The following is a 10,832-nucleotide window of genomic DNA, read 5'->3' as shown; positions in this document are numbered from 1 at the left end:
CACACGTAGTGTAATACGGCAGAACAAGTTTATGTGATTAAATAACAATCAGGTCAATATTTTATTTAAATTGTGTATACTGTTGGATATTTTATCCATTTAGTCAGAGGGATAGATTGGGTTTAGCAGTGAGTGATTGATTACGTGTAAATTAATTTACACTCATCCGGTTCCTAATACTTCACTCCCAATAATATTACTCCCTCCGTCTCAAATTTTTTAATTTAATTTTTCTTTTTTCGTTAATAAAAAAGAGACAATTTTCTTCTCATATTTTATACTAATTATTTTTTTCAAATAAAAAATTATTTATTATTTTTATTAATCAATATGTCATCTCAATTTGAAACGAAGGGAGTAATAGTGTCCAATTTCCAGTGAGTGATTACGTGTAAATTACACTAATCCTGTTCCTAATACTTTGCTCCCAACAATATTAGTAGTGTCCCATTTGCATACTCCATTCGCTGCAAAAAGCACCAAATCTCACAACTACTATAAAAAGGACTGCATGTGTTTGATTCTCCAACTCACCCAATTCCCAGTTCATTGTCTAATCAGTCACCGCTCTTTCTTGCAGGTATGATATACATATCACTTTCTTGTTTTTTCTGTACCTATTTTATGACCCCCTTCAAGTTCGAGGCCCGAAATTTTGTAAGGGTGTTGAAGATTTGATATGTATATGTGAAAAATAATTTTTAACCTACAAACTTCGTAGAATTTTTCGACAAGGGGAGGGGGTTCGACTGGCTACCCTTTACTACATGTGCCTTCTCTACAGCCTTCAAGAATTGAGCTTTTGCTTCTGGAATTTATTGTGTTGTTTAATCCACAAATTTAGATATCTTTGTTGTTGTTTGGGTTTACTATTCCTAGAACTCAGTTTGGTTGCTGAGAAAAGCTTAGCTCTTTTACGAATAATGATGGGAATTTAAAGAAAGTTGCTTTCTTTTTCTTTTTGTTGATTAATCAAATTATATGAACATGGGTTTGGATTGAGGAGAGAAAATTCCTATTTTTTGGGGGATTTTCAGTCCATGAAAAAAAAAGTTTTTTACTTTTGGTTTACATAGGGAGATGTGCTGAAAAATCGTTGCTCCTTTCTCTATGTTCACAAAATTTTGAAGACGAGACAAACTTTTTTACCATAAATTACTGCAGAGGTGAAAAGCTCTTCTTGTAAAAGCAGAGTGTTGTTTCTGTAAATTTCACCATAATTTGGTTGAAGTCTTAATGGGTCTGTGGAGGATGCAAAATAGGTTGTCTTTGTTGAGTGTTCTCTCTTCTTTTTGGAATTTCAAAAGGAGAGTACAGAGCAACTTTGCAGCTTGTTTGGATGGTTGTTAGCTATTGTATTGTATTGCATTGCTAGTTTAAATACTATGTTTGTTTGATTATGACTTAAACTTTATTGTATGGTATTGTTAAATCCATCCTTAGGTAATGTGAAAAGTCCCATTTTCAGGAATGACCGGTTCGATGTGATCGCGTTGTTACCTTGCTTTTTTTCGTACTGTATCTTTACTTATTATTTAATAATCTTATTTTGCATTTATCCTACCTTTTTTAATACTAGTTCTACCATGTACAATACTTCTCATGAAGTTTATCATTAAAAATTGCTGATATATGACTTTATGTAACCACGGAAAACGTACAATCTATCCAAACACTGTATTCATCAAAACAATACAATACATTATCACAACATGTAACAACCATCCAAACAGAATGTTGGTGGTTGATGTTTGCTCATAAACATGGGTGCTACTGAAGATAGATCACATTTTATATCTGGTTCATTTATTGTTTAGCCTCATGCCCGGTTAGCTACTTTCTTGATTGTTTACTCCTGTCTAATTTGCAGCTATAGATTTCTTTTTTTTTTTTTTCAAAAAAAAAAAGTTGACTGGACTTTGTAGGATAATCAGAATTAACAAATATGAAGAGTGCTGGGAGGATGGGAATCCACTATTTGCAGAAACTACATGCGTCAAATGTTCCAAAAGAGTTGGTGGAAATAGGACAGAATCGTGTTATAGAGGCATCTCTTACACTTATTCGTGAAAGAGCAAAACTTAAGGTATGTATGACTTGGAAGAATGTAATTTTGAGTGGCGTTTGTATGATGAGATGCTTCTCATTAGCATTCGTTAGTTCTTCTTTTTACTAAAGTTAGCTATTAATGAAATGATATCTGGAGTAGAACCTTTTTTGTAAAAGATCTTGAACTAACAGCTTATCATCAGTGATTGAAAGCTTTCTTTTGGTTTATCTTGGTGATCCTTAATGGTGTGGGTGTGTATAAATTTAGCACTGGTCTACTAATATCATATTGAAAGAAAGTTCCGTATGTGATTGGAATTGATAAACATGACTAAACATTTTGTCAGCAGCAGATGTATTTCAAGAATTTTGAATTGTTTTCCTTACTGCCTGATCTGTGTCCCTGCATTTTCACTTAATCTAATCACACAAACGAAATGGACAAGGGGTAGTTGTATCCTAATATGATAATGGTCAATTTCTTCATCATGATTAAGGATGATAGCACTTAGGCGAAAGAAGAAGCAGCTACTTCGATTGTATTCTCTTACAAAACATTAGCTTACCTTTTAAGGTTGTTGTTTCTCATTCGGATTAACCTACTGGTTGCTGTAGTAACTTGTTTCCTATAACACCATTTACACGTGAATAGGTGATTCCCTTCCTGATCTTTTCAAGTTTCTTTAATAGGGAGAGCTTGTTCGTGCTCTTGGAGGTACTGCAGCCTCAACGTCTCTTCTTGGGGTTCCGCTGGGACATAACTCTTCATTTCTCCAGGGGCCCGCATTTGCTCCTCCTCGTATACGAGAGGCTATGTGGTGTGGCAGTACAAACTCCACAACCGAGGAAGGTTAGTCAAGTTATTTACCTGTTAAAAAGATTATTCTTCACATTATTTACTTTGGACCAAATGGGTTTCAAAACACCTATAATTTTTTTAGGGATTGTCAATCACAGTCACATATTCAATTAATAGTGAGTTGAGCTTTATATGCATTCTATTCAATATCAATCTATTCTGGTTGAGATTTTGGTTCTACTTTATGGAGAAAACAAAAAAATGCAGTCTAATTAATTGCACAGCTAGGCATTCAGTCTAATTTGCTAAACCTCTACAATCTTCATAATAGAGTCATGTATTGACATTCCTTTAGCTCACTGATATTGGAAGTTTGTACTATATTTAAACAAGTTGTTTCTATTGTGTAGGAAAAGAATTAAATGATCCACGCATCTTAACTGATGTCGGTGATGTGCCTGTTCAAGAGTTACGAGACTCAGGCGTGGATGATGATAGGTTGATGAGTATCATAAGCGAATCTGTCAAGCTTGTTATGGAGGAGGTAAACCATCATTTATGTAACAACTTCTGGGAAAGTATTTGTGTCCTTTCTGCTGGGGAAGCGTACTAATACCATAGGCCTTTGCTAGGATGCAGGAGAGGCTCCTGCACCCATTAAATTAGGGAATTTGCTAAAATAATCTTTATAACGATATATCAGACTTCTAACATACCTCCATCCCCCACCCCCAATTTGTTTATGAAAAGTTTGAAAGGAAAAAGAGAGTTCTCTTCACGACCTCATGCTTTTCTCATGGTGTTTTTATCCATAACGTGATTTTTGAAGCTTGGAGGACCTGCTCAAAACTGTTTATTGATGTCTATATGTTTAGGCATCCAATTATTGTGCCTTCTCTGTGCTGCTAGGGTAGTCCTGCCAATTTTTTCATCTCATTGAGAACAAGATAAAAAAGATCTTCACTTGAATGAAAGAAATCAATTCTGCCCAGCTGTTATTCAATGAAGCATCAATACTTATTCTTATCACGACTTGCCCCTTGTTTCTGAATCGAAACATTTCTTTATACTTTGGTGACTGGATAAAACAGTTGTCGCAATTCGGAACTCTACATAAAGTAGTTTCTTCTTACGCAAGGCCTGTATGCTTCAGTTTCTAATTTTTTCCCTTTGCATATTTATTTGCCTTTTTTAATTCCCATTTTGACTTTTCAGGATCCATTGCGCCCCTTGGTGTTAGGGGGTGATCACTCTATATCCTATCCTGTTGTAAGAGCGGTGTCTGAAAAGCTTGGTGGACCTATTGATATCCTCCACCTCGATGCTCATCCGGACATTTATCATGCCTTTGAAGGAAACAAATATTCACATGCATCAAGCTTTGCACGGATAATGGAGGGTGGTTATGCTCGCCGGCTTTTGCAAGTAATTTAAGTTCTTTCTGTAGACGAATGAAGCATGTATAACTTTGCATAGTACTTTTTTGCATTATGCTGTGAGGAGATCTATGTTGCGATAGGATAAGCTGTTGAATGATGTAATTTTGGGGTTTACAAGGAGCTTACTCCTGCAAGCATAAACGATATAAATTGTTTACCAGAACATTTGATCTTGTTTGTAGGTGGGAATTAGATCAATTAATAAAGAAGGTCGGGAACAAGGAAAAAGGTTTGGTGTGGAGCAATATGAAATGCGGACATTTTCCCGAGACCGCGAATATTTGGAGAATCTGGTCTGTCTCTCTTTACCATTGTTTTCCTTTCCCTTGCCCTCTTGTTTTTTCCGCTCAAATTATATCCTTGCAAATGTGCTCCTCACTTCAGGAATTCTGAATATGCCGAGTCTATTCCAGATGCATACTACTCTCATATTTCTCTCTCTGCTCTGTATATCCTACTATAAGTTATCCCCTTCGATTTCATTTTTTTGTGGTTAGTTACCAAATGTAGCAACTGATAGTCTTTACGGTGGAATTCATTATGTATTTGCTTCATTGATAATCTCAAGAGCTTAATATTATTCTTGTACATTCAGAAACTTGGAGAAGGTGTGAAGGGCGTGTATATCTCCGTGGATCTCGACTGTATGGATCCAGCATTTGCTCCTGGGGTATCTCATATAGAGCCAGGGGGTCTCTCTTTCCGTGATGTTTTAAACATACTGCATAACCTTCAAGCTGATGTTGTTGGTGCTGATGTCGTTGAGTTCAACCCACAGCGCGACACTGTTGATGGCATGACTGCAATGGTTGCTGCGAAGCTGGTAAGAGAACTTACTGCCAAGATATCCAAGTGGCCTGCAGTAATTCCAAATTTATGAAGGACACAGACCATGCGTCCAATGGAGAACGCTAGATTTATACTCATCCTTACTGGAAAGTTTGACGGAGGATAAGCACCAACAAAGTGTTTATTCACCTTATTGTAGCACTAAAGCACATTAGGACTTAAAATTAAAGTATTAGATAGGTCTGGTAGACGCTCAGTTTCCTATTGCAAGATCGAATTACTCAATGGGGAATATTATTTCATGTCATTGATTGGATTATCTGCCAACTTGTTTCCCAAAATAAGCTATCTCTGCAGTTCCTTATGTTTGTGTATGGATGTTTTGAATCTTTTATAACGTTTTAAAAGCATAGGTGCAAGTTGGGGTGGGCGTGGTATGGTATATACCGAATTACCATACCAAATCGAAAATTTTGATGCCGTAGTTTTGGTATTATGATATTTGGTATGGTATGTGGTAAACATTTTGAATTTTTTGGGTATATGGTACGGTATTCGATATTTATAAATGATATACCGAAATACTGAATACCATACCGAAGTATTACTCATACCGAAGTATATCGTAAGCTCATCAGAGAATTTCAATTCACCAATTTAATAGTTTTAGAACAAAAACACGTTTAATATTCGTAAGTAGTTGAAGAGAAGAACTTCAAGCAGAAACTGTTTGGGGGGCATACATGCCTAAACAATTCGATATACAAAAGTGGTGTATGAGGCATTCTCTCGTCATACAGGGTTAATTAACTCATGGCATAAAGTTGCATGAGGCATATGTATCACCTGTCCCTGACATTAATCCATGAGACACTCGGCTCCATGGTTGTCTCAGAACGTTTAGATGCTGCATCGCCCCTAAGGGAGTCCCAGCTTTGCATTTTAAAACATATTCTTTTGTGGTGAGTTGTTGAACTGGTGAGCTTAATCTGCATATTGTCTAAATCTGCTCTTCAACTAATTATGTAACCACCATTATGAAGGAAAACTCTGGTCCCCAAAATAGCTTTATGAAAGTCATTAACCTGATATCGGTATGCAACAATACGAAACTATTGCTAAAGATCTGCAAGGGGAAGTTAGTAGGGGGAATTAGTGCCTGTTCCAATGTTCGAAAGATTTCAAGTCCTGTATTGTGAAGTTTTGAGTGGAGAGTGAACTCTGTCAAAGCATGAAAACCAAGGCGGCCGCGGCTCAACAAATTTGGTGGCCTAAAGCCAACTCTTTATAAAATGTTTCAGATATATTCAATAAAATTAGCTTTTGCGTGTACCTTGTTGGCGTACGTGCATATCGTGCGTCGTACGTGCATCTTATGTGCATTTCGTATGTCACACGTGCATTTTGTTGTCAGTTAGTAAAAAAAATTTTAGAATCACATAGATATTATCGTTAAAATTTGTGTGTGATATACCACCATTGTGAACTATCTTCTAACTTAAAAATGGCCCCCAAGCCATTGCTATAGCGGATTTACGGTACATGCATATTCTGTCATTAATATGAGCTGTCAAACATTATAAACAAAATCAAGATTGCAAGGAGTTTTTGTCAATACCAAGATTGTCATGAGACATAAAACATTCAGTAACTAAAGAGTGCATTCTTTAATTTCTATTCAAATTTCCTCTTTCCTCTTGTGTAAGTCTCCACAATGTCCACTTGAGTTTTTTGTGTTTACTTCCTAAACAATTGTTGTGGAGGAGTTACAAAATTTGATTAGTTCAAGCTGTAGCTTCCATCTCCTGTCCTACCTCTCGTTTTTCTAGAGCTATAGACTTATACCTCTTAGCGCAAATAACGAATAGTACAAGATCTAGTGCAGTCAAAGCAGCTGAAAGGAAGAAGAACCTATCCAAGTGTCCGTCGTTTAAATTTGCAGGTACCCAACCTGGCTTTCCATGCCTTGTTGTGATCTTCATTACTACGCTTAGTATGATGCTGCACAAGTAGCTACCTAGTGCTGAGGAAGACATCGACAAGCCAAGCCCCATGCTCTTCAGACTATCCGGTATTTGTGATGCAAAAAATTCCCACTGAGCGACGTAGATGAATGCTTCCCCTACTCCTACAAGCACATATTGTGGAGTTTGCCAGAAAATACTCAAAGAACTCGTCTCTTCCCCTCCTTCATTAGCAAATCTTAGTCTGTGTTGCTCAACCAAGCCTGCAATCACCATAGCTACTGTTGAAATGACCAATCCTATCCCTATTCTTTGCAGCTCACTTGGGAGCTTAGGCTTACTCTTGGTTAGTTTCACATACAGAGGAATCAAGATCTTCTCATAGCAAATGATGAAGGTGGATGTGCTTATGATGTCAAAGGCGGTCATGCTTGCTGGTGGAATGTGAAACCCCGGTATCATTGTGCTTGTGTTCATTGCAGATCCTTGCTCGACGAAGAGAGAAAGCACTTGCACAAAGACAATGGAAGCCAAAATTGTGCAGAACCATATTGGCAATAGCCTTAGCACGCATTTGACTTCTTCAACTTGTGTCACAGTACAGAGCCTCCACCGGTTAGGAATTTCACTCTTATCTGGTAATATCAGCATGTCTGATGGGGTTATAACTGCAGCTCGATCAAGAAACCTGTTCATACAAGTTACAATAGCATGTCATATGTACGAGTTAATGAAATTAATCAGCATTATGGAGAATCATCGCTAAGTTTCAGATCCTAAAACAGCGCAAACTAAGCTTACTTGAAGTCATCTGTATGTGAGATTCTTCTAGTGCTGTCCTTTTCATTTCTTCCGCGAGCTTCGTATAATCCCTCTCCATTTGAAGGAACTGTAAGCTTTGTTTTCCTGATAGACGCGATAATGACCTGAGAGAAACTGGAAATGGGGTTGCAACTAGGTCTAATGTGACGGTACCTAGGGGCACCACTTATGATCGAGAGAAGCGCAACAAAGCCACAAGCGGTAGATATCCAAAAGGCAAGAATCCACCTTCCCATGTTTTCCATATAAACCAAAAGTGTCTCTGCAACCAATGATCCAAGGTTTAGAGCAACATAGAAATAGCTAAAGAATTTCGTCTTGGAACGACTTTCTTCTGGATCCTCTTCATCGAATTGATCAGCTCCTAGTGTAGCTAGTGCTGGTTCTATAGAGCCACTCCCGAGAGCTATCAGGTATATCGATAAGTAGAACATGGCAACCTCGACTTGTGATTGAGGTTTACATAGCTCTCCCAACTTTCCACACCCTTCAGGTTCAAGCATAAATGCTTGAGTTAACAGAGACAACACCACCAAACCCTGTAAAAAGCAAGTTGAGGGTCGACTATATGAATCCTTACTGTTCAGAAGCGGCGATTATCTAAAAAAGAATTGTTGGGCGAGAAGGGTTTATGGAAAAATCCAACTTACAACATTCATAACAGCTAGAAAGACAACAGAAGTAAGGTATCTTCCAAGATAGGAATCACTTAGGAAAGCTCCAAGTAAAGAGAAAATATAAAGTGTTCCCATCCATTTGCTGAACATAGTTGCTGCTTCAGCATTTGACTGCCTCAGGACAGTCTTTGAGAAAAGAACCATGTTCACTTCCACTCCAGTAAATGCAACTGCAGCCAATCCTTCACTGACTGCATCAATCAAAGAACAAAAAACTACTATATTATAACTAGGCAACCTTAAAAGCTTGGAACATCATGAGTATGTCCTGGTTTTCCTACTTCTTAGTTCTGTTTAGATCAGTTCCTCATTTTCTTTCTTCCTCTACATGTATGTTTTCAACCACAAGATGAATCTTTTTCTCTACCTTTTCACAAAAGATTTTAAAATTAGCCTTGTTAAATTACATGTAGTAGTGTTTATGAAAAATATGATCTGATAACCTGAAGTAATTATGGTATAGCAACATATTTAGATTACACTGATACTGTAAAAGTTCTTTACATTTTCAGTGTATATAACTTAAGTCCTTTTAAGCTGTCGATATTTCGGAAACGGCCTATACTCTCCAGAACGCTTAAGCATGTGTGGTGATCTTTACTTGAGTGAAACAGAAATTTTGTTTTAATTTCAAGTGTGTAAATCAGAATTCTTTTTGTTTACTTAGTATTAATAATAATATAATTAGTTGGAATATATGAAATGAGTGATGAAATGGAAAGATGGTGTGGTGATGAGAGTATAATTAGTAGACCTAATAAGAGATATCCAGTTTTCCATCCACCAGTTTTTGCTTTGATTGCTGGTTTCCCATGCCTGTCTGTTGATCCATCTTTTGTACAACAATCCAAAAGTCTCTTTTTCCCTTCCTGTTGGCCATCCATAAAAAGAGTATTGAATTTCAAATATATTATTATATCTTAACATGAAATATCATGAGGTTTCACATTATATATATAAGCATGCTCCCTTTCTTTTCTACCCCCACCCCACCAAAAATAAATACTAGTAGTAGTAGTAATTAGTATAAACAAGACAAACAAAAATGTTGTAGGGGATTTTCTTTTTTGGTACTTGACTTGACTTTGACTTACTTTAAATTTTTGAGATAACAATAATTTAGAATATTGACTGGGACATAGAGGGGATAATTATGTCTTCTCATTGGTTCATTTCTTGTAAACAGTTATAAAAAAGTTTTGAGTCAAAAAGAGGGATAACTTTTATAGGATTATGTCATATTTGAATGTAGACACCATAAAATTGAGGTAATCATAAAGTCCAAATACAAGTTGACAAAATACATAATGGTAAGCAAAAGATGGCTATTACAGGGGCGGATTTACGGCAGCGATCGTGGGTTCCCGGGAACCCACAATCGCTATCATAAGACATATAATTAAATGAGAAATATTATTAAAAGATATAAATATTTAAAGGTGGGAACTCAAAACTAAACTGACGGATAACTTATGGTATGAGGGAACCCATATGTATTTCTACCGCTCCAATGCGGGTTCGAATCCCCTTGGACGTGTTTTTTTTTTATCCTTTTTTCAGCCCCTATTTTTAGAAGACTTTTCGGTCTATACTTTTAAATAGGTAAAATTTTCTTCTTTTTTTTTCTCTTTTTAGCCCACATTTTTAGATGGTCAGCCTATTTTTTTAAAAAGGTACATTCAAATCTTTTTATTGGGAACCCACAAGTTTAAAATTCTGAATCCGCCTCTGGCTATTACTCCCCCCGTTTAAAAAAGAATGACCTACTTTCCTTTTTAGTCCGTTTAAAAAAAGAATGACCCCTTTCCTTTTTTGGCAATACTTTAATTTCAATTTTCCACATGACATATTTAGGATCACAAGATTAAAAGGTATTTTGGTGCATTTGACACAACTTTAATTTAAGGCCATAAGATTCAAAAATTTTCTTTATTTTCTTCAACTTTGTGCCAAGTCAAGATCATTTTTTTTTAAACAGAGGGAGTACCATTTAATTTCTTTTTCCCAAAAGAAATTTTAGTCCTCAGCATAGTCAAAAATGCAAATTTTAATAGTAAGTAGGTAAGTTACATTGGATAATCAATTTTGAATGAGAAAAAAACAAATCTTGTATTAAATTCAACTAATCTTGGAAGTGTGGCATCACTTGCCAAAAACAAAAAGAGTTTATTATGGTGATTTACGTAGAAATCCTAAAGGACCAGACATTTAATTTATGGTAGGTTTGGAGATTGGAAAAAGGAGTTAAAGTAAGAAGACAACAAACAAAATAACATAATTAGTTGTTTCTAGT

General features: G+C 36.3%; 2 protein-coding genes across 4 annotated transcripts in view; one reads left to right on the top strand and one right to left on the bottom strand.

The window, feature by feature from the left end:
- Positions 1-408: 408 nt before the first annotated feature.
- On the top strand, positions 409-5,440 carry LOC107873005 (arginase 1, mitochondrial). 3 transcript variants are annotated; one of them, XM_016719696.2, is made up of 7 exons: positions 409-580; positions 1,926-2,086; positions 2,740-2,899; positions 3,259-3,392; positions 4,064-4,273; positions 4,470-4,580; positions 4,883-5,440. In XM_016719696.2, exons 2-7 carry the CDS (start codon positions 1,946-1,948, stop codon positions 5,165-5,167), a joined length of 1,041 nt encoding a protein of 346 aa, XP_016575182.1. In that variant the 5' UTR covers positions 409-580; positions 1,926-1,945; the 3' UTR covers positions 5,168-5,440. The 3 variants fall into 3 exon arrangements, with proteins under 3 accessions (XP_016575182.1, XP_016575199.1, XP_016575190.1); XM_016719713.2 differs by having other exon boundaries at positions 429-580; positions 1,935-2,086; XM_016719704.2 differs by having other exon boundaries at positions 435-580; positions 1,909-2,086.
- A 1,279-nt stretch (positions 5,441-6,719) lies between these two features.
- Positions 6,720-10,832, bottom strand: part of LOC107873024 (protein NRT1/ PTR FAMILY 7.3) — a 7,632-nt gene continuing 3,519 nt past the window's right edge. Inside the window, exons 3-6 of the mRNA XM_016719724.2 lie at positions 9,294-9,408; positions 8,513-8,730; positions 7,842-8,401; positions 6,720-7,728 (exon numbers count right to left, since the gene is read on the bottom strand). Coding sequence (XP_016575210.2) covers positions 6,861-7,728; positions 7,842-8,401; positions 8,513-8,730; positions 9,294-9,408 — 1,761 coding nt within the window. The 3' untranslated portion in view covers positions 6,720-6,860. The remainder of the gene's footprint in view (positions 7,729-7,841; positions 8,402-8,512; positions 8,731-9,293; positions 9,409-10,832) is intronic.

The sequence above is a fragment of the Capsicum annuum genome, chromosome 1 (assembly GCF_002878395.1).
Source record: "Capsicum annuum cultivar UCD-10X-F1 chromosome 1, UCD10Xv1.1, whole genome shotgun sequence".
Taxonomy (NCBI): Eukaryota; Viridiplantae; Streptophyta; class Magnoliopsida; order Solanales; family Solanaceae; genus Capsicum; species Capsicum annuum.
The sequence above is the reverse complement of the archived record's forward strand: the minus strand, read 5'-3'. Positions and strand labels throughout refer to the sequence as shown.

Bases quoted from the DNA above. Each gene is read 5' to 3' on its own strand.
- LOC107873005 (XM_016719696.2), top strand. From the start codon at position 1,946: ATGAAGAGTGCTGGGAGGATGGGAATCCACTATTTGCAGAAACTACAT. The intron at 3,393-4,063 runs GTAAACCATCAT...TTGACTTTTCAG, and splicing joins TCAAGCTTGTTATGGAGGAG to GATCCATTGCGCCCCTTGGT. The intron at 4,274-4,469 runs GTAATTTAAGTT...TCTTGTTTGTAG, and splicing joins ATGCTCGCCGGCTTTTGCAA to GTGGGAATTAGATCAATTAA.